General features: G+C 37.4%; 1 protein-coding gene across 4 annotated transcripts in view; it reads right to left on the reverse strand.

The window, feature by feature from the left end:
- Positions 1–24,438, reverse strand: part of AFTPH (aftiphilin) — a 47,465-nt gene that overhangs the window by 18,762 nt on the left and 4,265 nt on the right. For all 4 annotated transcript variants that reach the window (XR_013928171.1, XM_080387908.1, XM_080387907.1 and 1 more), the window contains exons 2-6: positions 14,965–16,768; positions 3,953–4,104; positions 3,293–3,419; positions 2,914–2,970; positions 482–604 (exon numbers count right to left, since the gene is read on the reverse strand). Coding sequence is in view for 3 of the 4 variants with exons in the window: in XM_080387908.1 (XP_080244034.1) it covers positions 482–604; positions 2,914–2,970; positions 3,293–3,419; positions 3,953–4,104; positions 14,965–16,737 (2,232 nt within the window). In the remaining variant the exon portion in view is untranslated. The remainder of the gene's footprint in view (positions 1–481; positions 605–2,913; positions 2,971–3,292; positions 3,420–3,952; positions 4,105–14,964; positions 16,769–24,438) is intronic.

A 24,438-nucleotide genomic window follows, 5' to 3' on the forward strand; every position in this document is an offset into this window, starting at 1 on the left:
AAAAGACAGGAAAGGGAAAAAGGAAAAAACATGAACAGTATATGTGTAAATACAATAATTTAGAAAAACTAGTGCTAACCAACAGGTAGAGTAATCTCCTAAAATAAGCTCCAGAAAAAGCAAAGGTGAAGAACCTTATCCAGAGGAAGGATAAGTCTAAAGTTACACCTAAAATTTGTGGAAGTAACTGTCCACTGCCTTTTAAAGCAAACTGCTGTGTAATTGTAGGTATCACCAGGACTCTTAAAATGCTGGCCACCAGCTTCTACAGTCTTACCACAGGGACTCCCTTCCAGTCACACATGAAAAGCAGATCCAAGAGCAGAAATTCAATTTGACACAGGGAATACCTACCCTTTACATACAAGTGGCTTTGAACACACCATCTAGATATTTTAAACATGAAGGAAGAGGCAAGGCATCCCATTGTTTCCCTCATTCTTTCTTTTCCTCTCCTCCCCCTTTGCTCTCTATTCTTTACCTGGAACTGCTCAGATGTACATGTGTTCATCTCTGGCGATACAGGTGGTGTCTGTCCTATTGAAGCTATTTTCTCTGCTGCAGATATTGGTTTCAAAGGTTCCTTGGTAGGCTCTAACATGCCCTAAATAAATAAAGAGATAAATTTAAAAAAAAAAATTTCACGTATGCACACAGACACACACGCTTTACATATATTCCACGAACTGCAGATGCAAAATACTAGAACACACACTACTAGGAGGTACTACCCTCAACTAGGGGCTGGGGGGTAGCCATATCTCTCTGGGACAGTTTCACTGAAAGGGATAGGGGATAGGGCAGAGCAGGGAATCATCCTGGTTCCTTAGGCCCAAGAAACATTTTAGAGCCAGTAACAGAAACCCCAGCGCTTAGCCGAAGCTTGCTTTCAACTTTCGATAATGTAATTTAAGCTGGAGGAAACAGTTACTTGATAAGGTTACGTCTTCTCCTCCCAATTGTGTGTAGACTATTCCAGAAGTATCAAATGGACCATTAAAAAGCTACAAGTGCTTTCGTTCCATTTCAACAATTAAGAAATTCAGAAGAAACAAGTCAAATTATCAGTTTGCAGAATGATACCAAGAACAATAATTACTGACATGGAAATAAATGCATTAAAAGACTTTAAGAAAATAATTAAAACTGCATTTTTAATTTTAAACAAACAGTTCAAAGATAGACAGTACTATGAAAAATGTCTGAAACCTCTGGTGCTCCTGAATAAAACTGAGGGCGAGAAAGTGATCCACAGGAAGACTAAAGTTTGCACCGAGACATGCAAACCACCTCAGAACAGTAAGGTATGAGAAAAGGAAGCCCCAAATAAAACGGCTGGATTTGCAACTAACAAATCCAATTTTAAAATGATTTCAGGACGTCAGCCACCAAGATTAGCTGTCCCCACAAATGTTTCTACACCATATTAGGGGAGCTTAGAATTCAACCACCAGTTAAATCAATTATTTTGGACAGTGGAAAACCACATGAAGTGTGGCAATAGAAAGCAGCAAGCCACTTTACTCCTACCATCATCTCTATCCAGCTTATTGTGTGCAGAAGTATGTAAGAAAAATTTAGCATATAATTAATTAGCAACAACAATCTGTTGCAAAAAATAACTGCACATGTTGCGTACAAACATAGTCTCGCTCACAAATATGTTGCGGGAAGAAACCAGCATTTTTTTATTTCTCTGTAGCAGAATCCCATGCTTACATCCAAAGAAGTGCGTGAGCTGACCCTGATGCATCAGAAAACAGCAGCTATAGAAACTGACTGTAGAAGGCACTCTAAAAAATAAACCTGCAGATTAAATTGGCTAAATATACACCAAACAACATTGCAATCCTTTCATATTATATGGTCAGTCACAAACTGACAAGTGTACATGTGTTTGTATGTGTATATACAAACATAGGTTTCCAGAAAAAAGGAATGTATTTATTCTACTCAGACTAGCAAAAATAGCAAATCTTATCTTCTGAATGTTTTTACTACAGACATCGCAGAGTCCGAAATGCCACACAGGAACTACAGAATATGAGCTTAAATGAAAACAGTTGATCTTACTGCACTAGGTTACTTGAGTTTTCCTTCAATCTACAGAAATCTAAATTATGCTTACTATTTTTATCTAGCACTTGTGGCAACACAACGATACCGGCTATACAATGCTTTTTGTATGCACAAATAGGCTTTTATACATAGATACTTATATATGGGTCCTTTTTTAATATGCCAACAACACTGCAAAGCATTACCACTCATCCCTCTTGACCCACGGATACTGAGATGCAATCAATTAACAAAACAGTCTGTCACAGAAACAGTTGTACAAAGAGGAACGCTCGAGAGAGATGAGAAAACTTCCTACACACATTTCATGTAATCCCATAACTACCTAGCAGTTCATCTGGTCTTAGTGCCAGGGCTTCCCACAAGAGCTGATATGAATTGATGCTTTGATTAATTTCAGTGCTCCTTTGATGTTTTTGATAAACATGAAATGAGAAACTAGATTAAGTTGACATTTTTACATCTATACTTCGTATTTAATAGTTAAAATTCAACAAAAAAAATTTATTGCTGCATACACATTAACACATTACTTCATTTTTTTCTTTTTTAGAAAATGCCTCAAATTGAACTTTGACCCGTCTTCTTAGATAAATAGCTTGCTTTATGAAATGAGTAAATCTATACTTTTTTCATTTAAAGTATCTTCTTGCACATGTAATGAAAATTGTTTATCTGATGATTCTTTTCCAGCATTTTTACTGATGCCTAAGCCATAACCATACTTCCAAAAAATATCTTTCAGCACACTTGGTGCTTGATGTCACTTAATATATTTCATTATATAAATGTTGTTGGAACTATAACAAAAAATAACACACAAAAAAAGCTTACCAGTCCTGCTGCATACATGGGTACTATAACAGGCTGTTTCTTGTTGCCTGTAAAGAGCTGATAAAACAACAACAACAAAAAATTTACTGAAGAATTTCTGTGCCTGTGATGATAAAATTTATTGCAATGTTATACAACTTGTATAGCATTTATTCTCTCATACTAATGTTATGTTAAGTGTAACACAATGGTTAAAAACTAATACAACTTTTAATATTAATAAGGCTTATAAAAAGTTGTCAGGCAGACTGTCATGAAAAGCCATTTTCAGTGCAGCTATGCCATTAAGAGACAAGCATTCATACAAAAAGACTTCCATCTGATCCTACATTTTCAGGAACTCCGTTATTTAGAAAGCAAGTTTTACTGACAGACTCACAATATTTCTTGTGTCGATTCCCAAGGAGCACAAAAGCTTTTTGTTGCTGTGGGAGCCACCCCACTGGTATCTCAGTCCATATGCATCATGGATATCCTGCAGCTCTGTCCACACGTCCATCAGTTCCCTATACAACCCATCATAAATCAAGTTATCAACAAGAACAACAGCCTTAGAAGCCTTAAATATTTTATTCTAGTTTTTAATGCAAGTGACTTATTATGCATCACAATTAAACTTACGCCCAAACACAATACCCAGAGGAACTAAAGCTGCAGTGTTCTCAGAACAACTATAGTTCAGACTTCTTATTGGAGAATAATGTCCATAGCAGACAGGACAAGGCATATTTAGACATCATCATCACATGAATAAATATAGCAATTTATATCAAGTGTAACTAATAAGACATATTCTGATTAAATCCAAGACATCATTTTAAAGAAGATGATACGCTGCTAAGTTGGTATGCTAAGTGAAATACTCCTGGCATACACAGTCACTGAAAACAAGCGTTCTGCTAGATAGCCAATTTTTAATTGATAGTTTTTCAAAATGCTTGAAGAAAATAACTCATTTTTAATTACTGCTGTATGTTTTAATTTCCCAAAGACAACACATTTCTATGTAATTTCAGTTTGTTGCATTGTGGCTTCTTACCCAGTATTTGCTAAAGTCTCCTCAGCTGTCATCTGCTTTTCACCCGCTTCCAACAAATGATTCAAGGAACTTATTTCTTCTTCAATTTCAAGAACAGGCATGGGAGGAAAACAGACTTCAAATATTCGTTCCAGACGACTTAGCAACGTTGTCTGCATTAAAGAGAAAAATATTTATGTCAAGTTTTGTTAATTATTCTAAAGAAAAGGGTCAAAAATTATAAAAATAAGTTAAGATGGAAAACAATACATAGCTATACAAAGTTTCACTTGCCATGAAATATGTAACTGCCAGAGGATCACAAGATTTTTTTAAGCACCAAACACAGGCTGCTAGCTACTGAGAAACAGTAAGGGTCTTACTCTCTGCAAACAGAGTTCTTATAGAAGAATCCAGAACAGTTCTTACCAAAGTTACTATGTCATAAGTTAGCAGAAAATATGTGCAGCAAGTATTATGCCACGTAAGATGTGTGAAAGTCTCCAAATCTATACATGCTAAGGGTTTTACTAAATACATCTTTTCAGCAAGCTTGGTATCGATCAGTATCATTTCACTTCAAGATGAAGCACTTCAATCCAAGCTTGAGACATAACACTGATTCAGAAAATAGCTTCACTTATAAGATGCATGCAGTTAAAGGTCTCACAAAACTTAACCTGATGTGCAGCAAACTCATGGTGTGATAGCAACTTTGAAAACAGTAAAGAAAAAACTATTTATAGTCCAAACACTGCACACTTCCTAAAAAACTGTTACATCAATGACTCAGATGTAGAAAAACTATAATCCCCAGCTTCATTTGCTACAGTTTATGTTATAGTCAGGTATAATGCAGAAGACCCAAGACTAAGGCATTTAAACATTGTTTGTCAAAAAGTATTTGTAAGATTTGTTTTGTACTTCCACAGATCAAAACAACCAAAGAGAAATAATTACTTCATGCCTTAATTTCTTGCCCCAAAACCTATTTACTCATTTTTTCACATAAGACATTGCTTGGAGAACAGCAATTCTTCTATTTAAATAAGCAATTTCCCTTTCCTCCCATTCATGATTCATAGCTGATGCTGAATGCTGTGATCCTTCAGGGGTTAAAAACCAACCTTGGGAGTTTCTATCCTAGCCAAATAACTGAAACAACAAGAACCCTACTAACTTTTGTTTTAGCTGCATAAGAAGCCAGCTAGATAGCAGCATGGTTTGCATAACCTCAACTTTTATCAATGTTACTCTTGTCTGACCTTCTTTCTGCTGCCTTACAGTATAAGCTCACACCAAGAACATGTAAATACAAATACTCAGAAGTTTTGCAGAAGGGCTACAGATCTATATTTCACTGTTTTGAAACACTAAGCAGGATTTCCTGCTTGTCAAAGTAGTTGCAACCATGTCTTGATGCTGCCATTACTTCAGCAGCCCTTGGGAGAAAGGAAACTTCAGCATCTTAGGAAGGCAGAGTTCTTAAGTTTCACAATGCAGAAAATGTCTCCTGCTTTTCTCTCCACCACTGCCATGATCACTGCTGTTGGGTAGGATAAGGTCTCAGCAATATAATCAGCATATATTGGTCCTAATGATTTCCAGGCATTTTAATTCCACAGCATGCACTGGACCTTGGCAGATGGATATAATATTAAAACCAAGAAAACGCTCAAACTCCTGTCCCCACAAAACAAAAAAAAAGTACCCCCCCCCCCTCCTTTTTTTTTTGGACAAGCACTATATGCTTTCTTATTTTCAAGTTCTTCCCTTAAATTTCTATCACTTTTCTCTGTTGTATTTCCATAGAGACACAGAATTTCAGCTTTATTACAGCTCTATGAACTGTCTCAAAACATCAGATGTATGACTGACATGGAATATATTTTTTCTCCTCAGTTCAACCCATTAAAAACAGGTAAACAGCAAGCTCTTAACATTTATTAAAAAGTACCAATTACAAAGCATGCTCATAAAAATGAAATTAAAGCTTTTTTAAAATGTACTTGGGTTTTTTACCAGGAACACCTGAATCTCTCTTCTTGCTAGGGGAAGAAGACACAAGCCTGGCACAAAAGCAGCAGTTTTATCTTTCTAATTTGGAGTTCCTCAACAGCCACCTTTCCAATGCTCTGCCACCCCACACACAGGGCGGTGCCAGCAGCTCCAACACCTGCTTTCCTACCAGGGAAACAGAAAAGAAACGAGTAGGCAAAAATCCCATGAGCATCCCACAGCATGTGCCAGTATAGCTATGCCAGCAGAGCCCTCCTGTGGAGATGCAGCATATTCCAGCAGCAATGCTCAACTTACAAACATAAACCTCATACAGAGGTTTTTTGTAACAACTGAAATGATATAAGGTTCAAAGAAGCAAGGCTGGTAGGTGGAAGTTACATATTTTAATTAGACCAACCAATGCAGTTGGGACAAACCTTTATGCACTAGAGTATCTGCTTCACAGTTATAATAGTTATGTATAACATTTCTCATTCAAATTTTTATTTGAAAAAATTTGCCTCGTCTCTTGTCTCAATTAAGCAGATCACTGACCATGTACATCAGCAAGCATAGTACAGGAAACATAACATGGAGGCAAACGCCGCGTTATCAGAACATCTTGATTCTGTATTGGAGTCTGGATGATGAGTTGGGAACTGGGAACCAAGTCTGTTCAGTCTATTCTATTCAACTGCTAACTGCAAAAAGCCAGAAAATGAACCTGCTTAGAACACCAGCTCTTTACTTTTGCTACCTGTGAAAGAAATGCCTGACAGGGACAACCATCAGGTTCAATTATTTCCAAAGGATAATGTCAAAATGCGTAGTTGCACTACCAAAGGATCTGAATTACACAGCGTACCTGACTCACTTTTTTTTTTTTTTTTCCTTTCTTCCTTTTCCTCTTCAGTACCTCACTGGTATATTCAGATCATAATGAGTCATACTTTACAGAATATAGTTTTCCTTTTAATCATCTCTTAATGCCCAATCATTTTGGCCATACAGCAAGTTACAATACTTGTTACATTACTTGTAGGCTGTTACACGTTTGTTGACCAGAACTGAGACACCAATTTACATTTTTAGGAAGTAAATTCTACCCTAACATCGCAGCACACAAAAGCATGCTCTACTTAAGTTTTAAAACTTAACTTTGCCTACAGTATGTCACTTGCCCTCATCTTACATGAACAGGTGATGCTTCACTTATGTAACACAGCAGTAATACGTGTCCCCAGTGAAAAGGAAGGGGCAGACAAAAGGCATTGGATCACGAAAACAGCAAGGCATTGTGTTTCTTGAAAAGGATCAACACTTGAGAACATGCTGGTGACTAAGAATATGCTCACTTAGGTAATGGAAGAATTAACAGAAACTCCCCAAGAACCAAGCAGCATCTCAGTCAATACCCTATTTCAAATTTCAGCTTAAGAATTGTGCCACAATTTCAGGAACATTTAATTATAGCTTTCTTTACACTTCCTTTCATCTTTTCTAATTTTCCAGAAATGCTTAGCCCTTATTTAATAGGGAAGAACTGTTTCCATAGCAAATCAGAGTAACTAATTCTATGTGTGCAAATGGACACAGGGATGAGTGTGCAAACACACATCTCCCAGGCAGTGGCAATGTCCTAAACGGAAGCAGCCAAACTTGTTCTTCTAATTGGTAATGTCATTCTGTGGTCACAGCTCCCAGGTAGAAAGGGCATTACCAAGATTTTAAAATTAGTGTATAGGCCCATCTTCTACAAACCTCAATCTATTGTTTATATAAAACAGACTGTAAGAAAATACTACTTTTGTTATACACAGTAGTGTCATATCTTTCAGCGTGAAAAATCCTAAAAAAAAGGCAGAAAAGAAAACAAGAACTTTTCTCTACTTTTCATGTCACTAAAGGCATTCACAGTACCCAAGTGTTCTCCACTGCCATTTGAAAAGAGTAATTCTCAAAGGCACTTACTGAGGACGTGAACACAGACTACAGCTGCCATTCTAAAAACTGTGCTTCTCCAAACAGTGACAAACTCAAAGCCCCTTAGTTTCTGTGACTGCACAGAAGTTTTTGGTGAGCACTTAAGATATGCAGTAATTGCCACCTGAAACAATCAAAATATCTCAGACTTACAAGTGAGAATGATAACCACAGGATTAGAATTTATCTCCTTGGCAGTTAAATAGGGGGCAAGATCCAGCCCTCAGGGCTGGAAGGTCGAAGTACTTGGTTTACGGAGTTTGTTTTTCTCTTCTCCACCACAAGACTAGCGAATCAGTGAACTCCTTCAACACAACAAATCTGAACTGGCCATCCAGTACACCAAAGCCTCCCCAGCCACCTCCACATGAGACAACACACGGGCCACACTACAGAAAGCATTGACACTAACTGCAGCTCTCACCATATGACTGCTGTAACGCTTCTCTGGGTGAAACTGCAGGGAACGCTGTGTACGAGGGGGAATCCCCCTGCCCTGAGTCCTCTTGCTTCACTCCACAGTCTCAATCACATGAGCTGCAGAATAGACACAAGAGCTCATCCAGGGAGTGTCTCGTGCTGAAACCTGAAGAGTGGAGTAGCACTTTGTCCCTCCTTCCTCCCCACTTTCCAGGGGACAGCCCCATTTCTCAATGCAATCCCTTATTTGCCCCTCTCTTGCTTACAGCATCTCTGCTCCAGCAGCCTTCAGAGGTGCTTTAAGAAGGGGGAGAGTCAAAAGCAAGAGCACGCCTTCAGCCCTCCTTTTCCTGCTGTCAGGAAAACAGGCTATGGAGAGAGCAACACTCAAGCTCTGGGCTGTCTGTTTGCATCTATCAAACACAAACCTGGAAGACCTAAAAATAAATGAAACCGGTGTAATAGTTAAATTATTGAGAATATTTGATACTCAAGTCTTATCCGATTGAAAAGCATAAGAAAGGAGACAGAAATTAGCATATGAAGGATCCAAGATGCTAAAATGTATAATTTAGGAAAGGAGAAGTCCATATGGACGTGATCAGCTTCTAGTTAGAATTCAGAAGCCGAGTGAAGGCTCTCACAAAACAGCAGAACAAAGCTTAGGGGCCTGAAGCCAAGAAAAGAAACTGATTAACCAGAGAGAATTTACTTATTTTAAATCATGAACACACTGTTCTGGAGAATGCCTAACAGGGGTATTTATGACCATTTTAACAAAGTAACACAGAGGTTAAATGAGAAACTCCCTTTGCTAGGTTTTCTAACAATCAAACCATATTTTCCAGCAACACATTTGCCTGTGAGGAGCTAAGTTGCCATATAGTCCTTCACCATATGTGTATGTGGGTTGGGTGGTTGGTTTTGTTTTGTTTTTTTTTGTGTGGGGTTTTTTTTTTTTTTTCATTATTATTTTACTTTATTTTTATTTGGGCTTTTTTTGAGTTGAGTTTTTTTAAGTTTTGGGGATTTTTTTAAAGAGCTAAACTACACGATCATACCATTAACATAGGGGAGCTGAAAAACTGTTTTCAATGGATGCAATTCACCATAGGGAACACGCAAATAAACTTCAGTGGGGTCTCAATATCTTTTGGACTTGAGCATTAAACAAAGCTGAACAGTTACCTAAATGCATATAAGCAAACAAACAAATTACTAAGCTCCTAGTTTAATGGGGACAGTTTTTTCTTTGGAAAATAGATTGCTTAAACTAAGAAACAGCTTCCCTTCCAAATCACAACAATTTAATTCTTTTTCTGTTGAGCAGGTTTTGCTTAGCAAAGAGAACACCTTCTCAAAAGGAGTAAGGGAAGAGCTACAGGTAGAAAAAGAAGCAGCAAAGCTTACAAAGAATGCTAGTTTAACTTCTCATGATTCAAATGTGATGGCTTTTCTCCATCCCCTCTTGAAAAGCAGGTAAATTTAAGATGGTGCCATAAATTTCTTAGAAGTAAAAAAATGCAATTATTTCATTTCATGACCACAGGTAATTTATAATGGAAACACTGGTCCTAAACTGAGATTTACAAGCCAGGAAGAAGATGCCACAAGAGCTAAAAGCCTTTACCAAAATTAAATGAGGAGTAAGATTTTTTTTTCACAATAATTTGAAGAATTAAAGGTTGCAATGATAGTCCTAAATATCCTAAAAACATTTTAAAACAGGAACTATAAAGGTCTTGAGCTCACCTACAAAGCATATTTGAAAATTGAGTGGTTTGAGAAAGAAGAACAAGATCCCTCTGCTCTTTTTACTGTTTGATACAGGAGAGTTATAAACTGCAGGGAAGTTCAGCGCAGAAATGTGAAGCTGTCTCCATCCTTCTTGCTGGAAGGCTTGCACATTTATGCTCCCTCAGTTGCAGAATGTATCAAATCTTGCATCTTCCATGCAGGCAAAGTGAAGTTTAACAGTTACTGATCTAGACTACATAAAAAAATACTTCCCATTTCAGTTGGTCATGTTATTACCTAGTGCTGCGCTAAAAACTATTCAGTCAGGCTCTGAGAGGAAGTATAGCAGGTGAAACTTAACATGTACAAAATGGAAAATAATTTTGTTCTGTGATATATAAACAGAAATGTTAAAACAATGCCCTCACAAACTGTTGGTTTGGTGTTTTTTTGTAAGATCCTCTTAGCCAGCCTGTCCTGAAATACAGCAGTTATGGGCTACTTTTAACAGTCTGGTTTTTACTGTTATTCGGCTGCACATACTTAAGAACTGTGCCATGGACTTAAACTGACTTCCAGACAGATACATTCTCACTGCAAGTTGTTACCCAACTGTCTGAACTTAATTTAGCCAACACTATCTTAATTTATCTTAGTGAACCAGGAGGCTGAAGTCTTTATGGTCATAATTACTTTTTTGCAAGAGGATGACTTCATTCACTGCCCAAGACAAAGTACTCTCTAAGTGACAGCGATCCAGGGTTTTCTTTGTCTTGATGCATACTTGTGGCTTAGTAACTGTGTGCCACCCACACCCTCTGATTAATCTGGAAGGGTAGAGCCTCTGAGCACAGGCTCCCTAATAAGAAGAGGATCTTAAAACCCACTTGGAGGCCTGTTCAGGCTTCCAATCCTCCCTTTCCAGGATTTGTTGACTCTCAGCTAAATCAGGTAAGAGTTTTGGATTTCCAGCCAAGCCACTCCTCCTCCTCCAGAGATGCCTATACTCCTTCAACACCACTAGGCACGGCTGTATCGCCCACCCACATGGCTGCCATAGCTAATAAATGCTCTTGTGCTTTGCTGCCTAAGTCCTATATATATTCTTAAAGCACAATACAGCAGAGTAACCCTCTCAGCTGACTAATGTTCAACACTACCTCATGGAAAAAGCTCTGCTACAAGCCTTATATTCCTTATAAACATAACTCAGCAGCAAGCAATGTGATCGCATAAGAGGGATTAATGTACATGGTACAGTGCAGGTTTGCTCAAAATTAGTTAGATCAACCAGTTCACCCACCACGACATCCTAAACCAGTTTTAATGAACACAAAGACACATATATACTGAAACCAACTATTACATATTTTTTATCTGAAGACAGGTATTAAATGATGAAGGTATATGCTAGTATTAATATGGATTCAAATAGCAGTCTGCGTATCTGTATCCTGCCTTTGAACCTGGAACCTTTTCTAAGGGGTTACAAGTTCTTTCAGTAGTTTTAACCGAATAACATATACCATGCCCTTTTATTTCTCCCCTCCACATAGCACTACTGAATAGAAGAGGTCAGCGTGTTGCAAATCCTGCATTGCAGACTGTGTGCAGGATTTGGAGAGCCTAAGACCAAAGGCAACGGAGAAAAGACATAATGATCTTTTTGCTACTACATGTCGCTATATAAGGTCATTTTTGTCATTTCCCCCCTTACTTTCTTTTTTTATGTTCTATATTTTGTAAGAAAAACTGGATGAATTAATTGAATTCAGGCAAAGTCTAACTTCTAATTAAATGTTATACCAAATCCACACTCTTTAAACAGCTTGCCCGACATATACCTTACAATCAAGATCACATTCAGCAGGCACAAAATTTTGCTGCCACCTCCACATCCAGAATACACAAGCTAAGGAAACAGAAAGAAAAATACAGAGACCATTGGTAAGGGAACTTGAGCTACTGGGAAATAACTTTCATACTGCATTCTGGATGGATAAAAACACTGTATACATCATTTCCACATTTAAACAGTAATGCTGCTGGCTAAGTATACAAATGCAGAAAACCGAAAAATAAAGAATTAGGGTCATTCGGTTTATACACCATTCAAAATTATTTCACTACCACATTACAGTGACTCTCCCAGCCGCGACATCACAGATCAAGCATAGAGAGTATCTTGTAAATGATCCCAGTTCACAATTAGCCTAAGCTGAGGTCTCAATTTTCACTTCTCAAGTGTCTAGCACATGCAGTATTTCTCTCTTGCACAGTCTGCTCCCTTTAAGTTGCTAGAGCAAGTACTTTTTTTGATCTGCCAGCAATACATCGATGCAAGTGATCTACTCCTCCCTATCCTTTGGTCAGGGAAATAAAAAACAACTTTGTTTTCTTATCTCTCCCTAGCTTTATTACACATGCAAGTGTTTCTGCTTTTGCATCAAACAGCTCCAGAACTCAGCTTTAATGTAAGAGAAAAAAGTTCAGCAAATACTTTAAAATGCTGTGGTTTGTGGTTTGACCTCAGTGATATCCTCTTATATGAAAGTAAGGATGAGGATCAAAATATGATTTTAATTTTACTAAGATTCAGCACTTAAAAGTACTGGGACTGTCTGCTGGCTCATGTTGACTTAATTTATCTCAATGTTTCTAACTGCAGTTTACTAAACTGTGGCTCAATGACTTAAAACCAAAAGCACTATTTCAGATTAAAAAAAGCGCATTTAAAAAAAATATTAAAAGGTTTCAATAGATCCTTCCAAAACTCACAGCACTTAAAGAACACAAAGTAAGTTTTGAAAATGTGAAATTATTGTTTTAAGTTAACGGGGTTGGGGTGGGGAGGGGAGTAGCAACTACCTGTAATTTCAAAGCTAACAAAACTATTACAACAGAAAAAAACATTACCAGCCTAACTTCCTCCACAGCTTACTTGTGTAAAACATTCTCTGCATTGTACTTCCTCACTGGCACTATGTCACTTGATATATCCAAACAGTCACAACTGGCTGCAGCATAAGGAGAAGGAATGACAAAATCTTTAATAGAACTTGCTTTACAATCTAACTGAACCACTTCATGACAGATCACTGAAGAACTTCCACTGTAACTTGGCTTTTATCTTTTGTTAAGGCAGACTTGGGGAGGGGGAACAAATCCAACAACTATAGAAACTCTGAAGGTTTTGCTTTTAGAAACATCTACATTCAGAGGTGTTTACTTTTGAAATGGCATCATAAAATTATGAAAAATTTTAAGTAAAAATAAATGGTTGAAACCTTCAGACTATCTCTTAACAGCATGATTAACCAGAAAAATGGATGACTTACTAAAATCATCTCCCCACCTATTTCTTTGTTAGATTCTGGACTGTCTTTCAAGTGGCAACAGGAACAACTTAGATTAATAGCACTAATGACCTTAGCACTCTCCAATTTTATGGGTGAATGACCAACAGAATAGGTAACAATAGATTTGTGCTTTCAACTTGAGAAATGGATTCACGCATTCAGGTGAAGATGAGCAAGGTTTTGCATAGGCACAAAAATCCACATGCAGGTTCCCTTGCAAGCCTTTTTTTGGCTCACGAAGCCCCTTTGAAATTTGGTGTGTCAGTCATTGCACAAAACAGCAGGCAGGAAGTGTTGGGAGCTGAGGCTCACACCTTTTAATGTGACAAGAAGTCAGCACTAAGTCCCAAAAGCTCCATTCCATTTGCTGATGCTTGCAAAGCTCCAGCTGGCACAATCTTCTTCTGAAAAGCTATTTCACCTGTCACTGTAGGAAACAGGAAGAGGGACGGCTGTCACCAAGCCTACACAAGGGGTCCTGGAAGAAAGGACTTACCTAATTTCCTTTTATTGCCGGAGAAGATCCAAACCTTTCAGACACACACTACCACTAAAACCCTTTATTGCTGGCGCTGCTACATGCTTCAAAAAAGACAGAGCATACTCTAAACTACTCACATGGGATGACATGATTAAAAAAAGCAACACAGAATTTTAAACTCAAATTCTTGTTCTGAATTTTGTAAAAGTAGTATTAAATACTTAGTAAAAAAATATATGAACAGGTGCAGATTGCAAAGATGACTGTTGAAAAGACTTTGGAAGGAATTTTATTGGGAATTCATACATACTTAGGCACTAAAGCAGAAAACCAAGGGGATGGGGGTAAGAAAGAAACCTACCTACTTCACCCTCCCCAAAAGTCCTGATTAGAAACAGCTGCTTTAATACATCATCAGTTCTGTATTTGTGATGTTGCTATAATGTGGAGCTTCCCACAATTAATGGGACATTTCAAATAAGTTCAGTGGCAAACTTCCCAGGAGTTGGAATACCAGGGACAGAACTCCACAGGTTGTATTTTATCATGCTCTCTGCTCTAAACAAATGAGGGCAGCTATTTACAAACTGAGTCATTATTTTTTAAGATTTTGAAAACATGATAGAGAATGGTGATGAAAAACTTTGGGAACCAGTAATCTTAGCTTCCAGTAGCACCACTATTTTAGAGAGTGCCCCCCTAACAGGCAGTAAACTACGAAGCAAAGGAAGAACTATTACAGGTCCTGAAATGTTATGATGGCTTATTCCTTTGATCAGTTTATGTAAAAAACCACATGTAATAGTCAAAACAAATGCATACAAGTTGCAGCATACTCTGCTCATTTTTCCGTGGATAGTAACAGTGCAAAAGATAGAAGATGCAAACACAGCATACTATTTCATACCAACCCGTCTCACCCACCAAATTAAATCTCTCCCACAAGACAAACAAGAACTATTCAAACATCTGTTGTACACAGAAGCAGGAACCAGGAAGAACTGTATGCACAAGAGCAGAACAAGACTGAACAAAAATCAAGAACACCTTACCTGAACTGAAGGTGCTGGCTCTTGAGATTGCTTATTGGTAGCTCCTTGGAAAGATGCTAAAGCAAAATTGTCAGTCTTGTGTAATACTGGACCATCAATTCTGGCAGATGCATCTGTCCTATGTGACTGCCACGTCTCTTTTCTGTGATGAGATTCACCAGCTTGCTGATCTCCAAAGGCAGCCCAGGAACAGCTGTCCTTTTGTTCATCTTCAAAAGCATTCCAGTCTGTAGCCTGGTTACAACCTGCTGAACTGAAGTCCGCAAAGTCGTCAGAGTACTGAAAAGCAACACTCTCGTCTTGAGGTTTTGGCACTGAATCAAAGTCTCCAAATTCACTATCATCACCATTTCCTACCTCAGTAGTATGCTGGAAGTCTAAGCCAGAAGTTTTATTGGTAGTATCACATTCTAAAGTGTCAGCAGTCTGACTTAGTTCAGCCTGATCCAACTTTGCTGGTGGCTGAGAAACAGTACTCGTGTCCCTGAATTCACCAAATTCATCATCATGTTTGCTAACATGTGCAGGCTGTTTGGAAGTTCCTTCTACAACTAAAGCATTTATCAACTCTTGAGTGTTAACGAAGGGGAGAGATGCACTGCTGACTGAACCGAAATCACCAAAATCATCATCATGTGTGTCACTGCAAGCTACAACTTCGATACTACTACCACCATTCTTCAGATCTTTAGAATCACCTGATTTTTCTCCTGCAAGATCACAGCTTAGGCTTTGGGTCTTATCAACCCTGATGTCCTCTGTTCCTGAAGAGTCATCAGGCCTAGTAAAATCTTTGCCATTCTCTATGCCATGCTGTCTTCTCCTCCCACTGTGTTCTTCATTTTCAGTAGTGCATATTGAACTTCCAGTTGTTTGAGATGTACTAGAAATTGCAAATTCATTATCTTCCAGTGCTGAGGGCCCCTGTTCACAACTGATTTCTGAAATGCAAACCTCTTCTTCAATACGAGTTACTCTGTTTATTCTGTTGTTCTCCTGAATGCTTAGAGAGTCTCTTTCATTAAGAACACTGCATATTGTAGGTCCTGTTCCCTCTAAATGGATTGTTTTTTTGTTTGAGAATGTAGCAAAATCTGCAAAGCCTTCACCTGAGCTAGGCATTGAGTTCAAATTTTGCTTGGTACTACAGGTGCTAATGGTTTTCAGTCCCTTTGTGTCACTGATACCATCTAGATCTTCTGTTCCCTGAGGATTTACAGGGTCTGATGCTGCAAATCCATTTGTTAGAATCTCTAGACATGGAAGTTTCTCACCATTACAAGCATCTATTTGCTCATCCTGGCTCTCAACTGCTATACCAGTTCTAATAACATGAGAAGAAAACCCCTCCGATTTCCCAGTGGTGTCTTTTTGTTCCCCTCTTTTGTTTACATCTTCTAAAGCAGTACCTGAAGTTCTACACTTAGATTTTTCTTTGCTGGCACTAGTAGCTGACATATCAGAAAGATCCTTAGTACGAGTAGGAAGCTCTGCAATGCAGTCTTTAACATTTTTAACAGATGTGAAAGTTGCAATGCTGGCTACATTGTCAGAATAATCAGAATAATCAAGTGGGATGAAATGATTTGTGGGTATAAATTCTTCCTTTGGATGACCATAGTCTGCCGTATCAAAATCAGCAAAAGCTACACCAGCAGTGCTTACACCAGAAAATCCTCCAAACTCTCCAAATTCATCTTCATCATCATCATCGGCTCCATTGTCTAATGGTGGAGGGGATGAGGAGTACATTCGAATAATATCTGGTTCCATTGTTTAGTTTCACTTCAAAGTTAATGCATTTCTGTAATAGGGGAAAAAAATAAGTATATTAGAATTTGCCTAGCTGTTGTCATCTTTTATTTTTCCTATATCATGTTTTGTTTTAGAAGTGTGCATATAGGTCAATGTCCATATTGGATATGAGAGGCACATTCCCCAAACCCATCTTCTAACCGATTCTTTTATTTTAAAAGTCACAGAGAATCTACTAGGGACAGTTCAATCCTCTTGTAAACTACTACATGATCATATTCTCAGCAGACAGTGCTGAAACATGAATACGAAACACATTTGTCTTGAGCTGTTGTGCAACACACTGACACAGCTGAACTCAGTTTTAACCCATCAGTTCTCTACCTTCTGTCACCAGCAATTCATAAAATAGCCAATGACCTGGTCCACCTTTTGCCACACTCATTTGTGTGCTCAGCTGACTGTGACAGAAATTAAGCCACTTGGACTGTGCCACAACAATCACGTACATCAGGCACCTCCAGCAGCACCAAAGATTTTGAAAGATGTTCCCATAGGCTTTGAAACTGTAAAGAAGCGGAGGAAGGAACTGCTGTTATAATCACTAACTATGATCTGCTGCCCTACTGTTTAAATTTTTTTCCTACCAATTTATGGGTTTCTGTTAGGTCTCCCTGTTCTCTGGTTTTTGTAACGCTGCCTCCACAGCTGCTGCTGCCAGCCTGCTTTTGTCTTACGAACCGCCAGTTGGGAAATGCCATTGCTGGTGCTCGCAAAGCCTAGAGCAAAGCAAACTTCTTCATCAAAGCTTATTCTCAAAAGCAGAATGGAGCAAGATCATCCATAAAATATTTAAACACAAATCACGAAATCACAGGGGGGAAGGGAGAAAAAAAAAAGAAAAAAAAAGAAAAAAAAAGAGAGAAGAAAGTATTCCCATGGTTTAGACAAACAGATTAAGGACTCCATTTTAACATTGCAGACCATTACAGTAACAAGCAAAGTATGGATGGAAAATTTTCCTTCCTAAAAGGTGATCCTGATTTTTTTCAATGTTGTATGTAATTAATGAAATAACTACTACTATTTATGGCTTCACAATTGTACGCATCACTTAAGTAGTTCATACCTTAGAGCCCTGAAAGGAAGGACTACAACCAGGCTTTTCCCGTTTCAAATGACACCTGTCACGCATGAACTGCAATAACATACTAACCATTATCTACAGAAAAAGAGCAAAAACAACCTATACATATTCTTAAATATTTGAATTTCTAACCACCAGAATAAGTGCAGGCATTACAATACTAGTTCTGAAACACAGGTAGAGCATGATCCTTAACTCCAGCATCTTTACCAAGTGACTTTGTATGTGCACCTGAACAGCAGCACACAAAGGGTATAACAAGAAACAAAGCTCTGCAGTTCTTCTCAAGCACAATGTCCCACAGCACTTGAGCCCAACCACTCTTGGTACCTGCCAGGGAAGTCCGGCATCCTGAAGGTGACTAACATACCTACAATTTCTTTTAAAAGGGTATTTTGCAGTTATAGAAGAACATCACGCTTATCAGATGAAACCATGAAGTAATTTGTAACATCACATGCAAACTGAAGACTGCAAAGGAATTTTGTTTAGAATAAAGAGTAAGTTGTCAACAAGCTCCCACATAGGCTTACTCAGCACCAGCTGCTTAACAAGGTATTTGAGAGAAGAACTTCACTCTTATCTCAGAGGCCTCATCTCTCAAAAGCACTCTCCCTGCAGTTCTGGAAAAGGTCTAGCAATTGCTGTTTACCATCATAGGTGAACGTAAAGATCCTTTCCAAGATGTATGTAGAGCGTGACTGTGTTCACACTGAGATTACTCCAACCTGTTTAGTTTCCAAGCTTCTGGGTTACAACCTACTAAACATAATAGCTACTGTAACTGTAACTATCAAAGCAGCCACTCCTGATTTATATCCAAACTTCCAAGATCTACTGTGGTCAACCAGCAGCACTAAGATAAACACCCAGTAAATACATCCAGACTACAACAGCTTTCTGAATGTTTCATTGCAGAGGAAGATCCATGTGTTACACACAAAGATATGCCTTGGTAGGTAGAAATGCTGGTTTTGTTCTTTAGTAGAAACTAAGAAAAAAAAAAAAAAAAAAGAAAAGACCAGTTTGGTATGTATTGGTACATATTAGATCTGCTCATCTCAAGGTATCTTTATCTTGGGATAGCAATTTTTAAAGCTATAGGGGAGCTGGTTAAACATTGAATGGCACAGTCTCTGGAATTCCTAGGGTCATGAAACAGTAACTCTTCAGTAACACACTACATTTGGGAGACAGGACAGAGAACATTGCATTAATTGGGATGGGACTCACACACCCACACAATTCCTGGAAAACAGAAAGGATTGGGGTTTTTTTAATTAAAAAAAAAAAAAAAGGAGTAGGCTTATTTGGTTATAACAAATCATTCCTTGTAACTAAATTTAAGTTCACAGTTGAACCTCAGTAGGCAAAACCGTAAAGTTTTATTACTAAACCTCTGGAAATTTAGTAAGAGTTGTTATACCCATTTGAAAAATTCAGTCAACACAACATTTATCACCTGATCCCACGTGACAAAAGCTTTAGAGACTGCAAAGGCAAGAAACTTGAAAACTTGGGAAAAAAAAAAAAAAGAAAAAAAAAAAAAGGCTCTTGAAACAAACAAAACCCCCTCAGCACTATTTCAAGGACAGCACTGACTGGATATAGACCTTCATGATGCCAGAAGAAAAAGGAAGTTGAAGAAAAAGAATGAAGTAGCTGGGAAGAAGGAAGGTGGAAGAGTCCTACAAAAAATACCCCGATTGGCTTCTGGGGAATAATACTGGAGGGTGGAATAAGCAGGTCCTTGACCAAGACAAAATACTAACATCGAAGCCACTGCAACCTCAACAGTAATTTCATCATGTAATTAGATGTTTTATTCTTTATTAGGCAGAGATGTACAAGCCCTCTAAAACTTATCTCTAAAGCCATTTAGAAAGAAAAGATTTTAGAATAGAAAATGACAGTTCTACAGCATGTTGATTTACATTGGAAATAAAAAGCCATAACTAAACCCATAGAAATCTGAAGCAGAAACCAAAATAAAATCCTTACATATTTCAATTACTCTCAAACTGGTAGTCTATAAAACATTACATGCTTAAAGTCAAATGCTGACACAAGTTAAAGCTAGTAAGCTAACACATTTGATTTTAAAACAAGATTTCTGAAGTTGACAGGACCCATCCTTGAAGCTTTCAGTGCAGTATGAGTAATAAAAGATCCCAGTTTACCACCTCAGTATTATATATATACACACACATTAAAAAAGTACAGATACATACCAGATTTTTCCTATTTTCCAACAGTTTTAGAGTAATCAAGTCATGCAAGCAATTATATTCAAGTAAAAAGGAGATTAAATCTAGGTAGACCCACCTCCCCTTTCCCAGAAACCTTATTTTTATTGACAAGAAGTCATGAGAAGGAGAAGAAAAAGCAGAAGACAGAAGCAACTTCAAATTTGTTTCCAACTGGCAAATATATAAACATACAGCCCTGTACACAGACAATGACATCAAAGTATAGTTCTGCTGGTTCAGTAATAAAACAGATCCACACTGTACTCCTACAGCCTGAAAGTTTCTAAAATCTTGGAAAGTACTTTGATAAGTTGCAATTCTTTTGCTTGGCTAAGAAGCACTGCCAGCTCAGTGGCCTATCTAGATTACCAGAGCTTTATGGATAGGAATTACATACAGGAGGATACCGATTAGCTTCCTAATTTATGTATTATATAGGCCAGTATTACTTAAAACTAAATTAAAAAACTGCAGTCGTCATGACTCAGACTAAACAATGAAACCTAACTAAAAAGTTGGGGTTTTTTCATTTCACTGTATCTCAAAGACATTTCCTAACACTATGAATCAGAGGCCTTGAAAAAAAAACTTCTGAACTTTCCCATTAAAAATAAAATTTGTCTGTATGTTTCACCAAAAGCATGTGTGTTGTTTTATTTTTAAGTCTTTTCAGATTTATCATCTTGTGTAAGTTGGTTTTCACTTGAGTTATTTGAAATACCACATACAGCCCTGTATTAGTAACTGCTCCACTTGACATCAGAAGATCTCATATAAGAAATGCCAACAAAAAAATAATTCTTAACCAGCGCTGGACACACATCCATACATTAACCATCATAACAAGTCTACCCTTTTTTTGTTGTTGTCCATTTACTGTATTAATATCATAACCTCTGCTAAAAATAAACCATAGAGTTGAGAGAGCCCTTAGAGGCAAGGATGATCCAAAAAAACTCCAAGATGAAGCATTCAGAAAACAGACTGAGTAATGCGAGAGCAGCAAGCATCACAGTCAAAGGGAATTTACCTACAAGACACCTTTTCTTTTAACATAAAAAGGGGAGACAAGGAACAAGAGCAGTAGGGACAAGCACAGGAGAAAGGTAACATGAAGAGACTGCATGGGGCCTGAAGCAGACTGCCAAAGCCCAATCAAACATGTAGAAAGATCTCTGACCATCTAAAATTTTTCTCCTCTGCAACTTCTGCCATAGAGAAGAAATTTCCTTCAATTTTTCATTTCAAAGCACTTTTAAAACATCACAGGGATCATTTACACAGCAGCAGTCCAGTAGCACTATGCTCTGCTCCAGAAATGTTTCAGTAACGGTTGCCAACAGGAGCCACAAGGAACGTTAACAATGCATTTAACAATCTGATCAATGGTTTGCCACTCTACTACATGTTTAATCAGTTTAACCCATAAGAACCAACTCCATAATCAATTGTATGGACTCACGTACATTTTTTTTAAAAATGTCAGCTACTTCCAATGTAACAGCTGTGTTTTAAAGGCCAAAGTCTGAGCTCAAAAATGTATGAATCTGTATTATATATGAGTGTAAGGTTGTTACATTAACACAATTTAATTGTTTACAGAACTCAAAAGAATACCATACTCAAAAATGTAACAGAAAGAAGAAAGTCATACTAGTATACCCCCTCCCCTTAACTAATTAGTGAATTTTTTATTTTTTTTTTTTTTTTTTTAGACAAAGCATAATCCCAATTCTCCTTGCAATATAAAAACAGAACGGGAATGTTTAGCCTTATTGTACTTTTCTTCAGAAAGAATTTCATTATGATCCCCTTTCTCGACTTCCAAGTGTTCCACCTGCCAACCATAAACTGTTGAACCAAATTAATTATTGTCCACTGGAACACTAACATGGTGAAAACCCACAGGTCTGACAGAACAATTTTGTTCATTACTTCATTTAGTTAATCCCTGCTTTGTCTGGCATATCAAATAGAGGCTAAGAGCTGGAACTGTGGCTTCATCTTTTGTAGTACTTTATACCTAAATCAGACATATTCTTGGTCAAGACATTAGGCTATATAATTTAGTAAACCTGGTATTTCAAGTGATTAACCTCAAAGCAGAATTTGGAAAAAAATCTGTGACCAATACACAGATTATTTATCTTCCCCATGTTTTTGAGGGAATTGGGTCTCAAAACTCAGACGTGAAGTTAACATGCACTTTTGCAGTTACCTGTTCATTTAAACATTCATTTAAACATACAAATTTTAAACAAATGAAAACCAGCAATTTTTCAGCACACTATACAGAAAGGAGTCTTCGTTGAAAGGAATTGTAAGTGGTTTTACTTGCATATAATAGAGCAGGTACTTCCATGATTTTTTTCTAACATGCAACAACCCATGTTTCTGGCATCAGACCTTACACCTGCAAGTGAAGAATCTGACAGGCTTTAAGTGCTCATGTTTAGACTGGACTATTTTAGCCACAATCACAGATTTAAGTTAATAAGTTTTTCAGATCATAACGGTTCAATATTAGACTGATAATAGATTTCTACCAATTCCTCATGACATGCAGTTGTCCAACATTTTCCAGAAAAAAAACTACTAAAGAATTGTGTTGGCTTTCAGAGGCCATTTTCTGCAGTCTCTCACCTATTTTTTTCCTTTAAAAAAAGGAAGAAAAAGCTGAAAACACTCATTAACTTCTTGCTTCCATGTCTTTTTTTATATTCATACTTTGATATTCACTATGAAGAAATTCCACAGAAGTTTCAGTATCATAACTAGAAGATCACTGTAAAAGTCATACTAGAAATGTAATTCACCAACACACTTACAAGTACATATTGGCATTTGACTTCAAAGAAAAAAGTATTTGCTGATTAATTAGGTAAGATTCAATTCTATTACTGCAGGTCTTGGTTTAAGCCTTTTTTCTAAGGTCACAAGAATTTAAGAATGTAACTCAGGTTAATTTAACACTGGAAAAGATAAGAGTAGTGATTGACTTAAGTTTTGATAGGGCAAGGATTTGGAAAGACAAAATGCATACCCTTCTTTTATCTCAAGTCACTAACTAGGTTTCTAAAGCATTTACTATCAAACCAGGGTATCTTATTTGCTTGCAGTAAATAAGGCACAATACCTGCTTTCATCACACACTGATCACAACCTTGTTCATTACCTTTTTGTAGAGTAACAGTGACAGTCTAACAAAGATGTGGCAGCAAAGAGAACAATGTAATTGCAATACACAAAAGCAGGTATAAAATTTTTTCCTTTCCTAAGGAAAAACTTGAAATAGCATGTTTGGCTCTTATATAGGACCTAAAAACCTAGGATACCACCAAAAGCATCTCTAAAGAAATACCTAAGGTATGTAAATTCCAGAGCAGAAAGTTCCCTTAAGTTAAGATAAACATTAGCAAAAAAAAAAAAAAAAAAAAAAAAGAACATAGCAAAGCAACAGATAACCTCTCAGCTGTGGATTATTCTGAAAGCAAAGCTGAGTTAAGCAACCCATTACTTAAAGCACAAAGAAAAAATAATCAGAAATGACATGGTTGAGATGCAATGGCAAGGATATGGATTCAAGTCATTAGCTGCTAGCATCTGATCTTTCCAAGAACATTTAACTCTTCTACTGCAAGGGAATTTCTCTTGCAGATACCAAAAATACCACAGTAAGGACCAGATTTAGACTTCTCATTACAGCAAAATGTTAGCTTAGAAGTAAGAAAAGCTGTCCTCTTCTGTTAAGCCTTTGTTTTTTCATTGGCTTATAAACAATGGAAAAACGTATTACAGTCTTCCTGCATCTGAGAACTTCTTTCTAAAAGGGCCAGTGTAAATGAGGAGAGCCTGTCTGTTAAAATAGCATTTCTACAACCCAAACTCACTCTAGACAGAGAGTCACTGCCCAGGCTGAAGTCAGTATATTCTTAAATTGGTTTGCTTACTTTTATTTTTGGAATAAGTTACCAGCAAACAAAATACTGCAAGAAAATGTTTACTTCATAAAGCCTTTGAGAAATCAATGTTTTCGATTGTGAATATAATGCTGTTACAGCCAGAAGGTCCATTACCCAAAGCAGGAGTTTCAGAGCACTTCTTTTTTGCTTGGACATGTGTGAGTTGAGGAAAACAATGTTCTCCAGTTCCAATAAGGCAAATATATTTAAGCCTTATTTCTCATTACCCAACATTTTGGAATTAATCAATACCACTGTACATTACTGTGGTTTCAATAAACACTGAATATACTAGGCACCTTCTATTAGAAAGTGTTGTATGGGAAATGAACATTAAAGAAACAAAACTCAGGAGACTGCC

The sequence above is a fragment of the Falco punctatus genome (genome assembly GCF_963210335.1).
Source record: "Falco punctatus genome assembly, chromosome: 5".
Lineage (NCBI taxonomy): Eukaryota > Metazoa > Chordata > Aves > Falconiformes > Falconidae > Falco > Falco punctatus.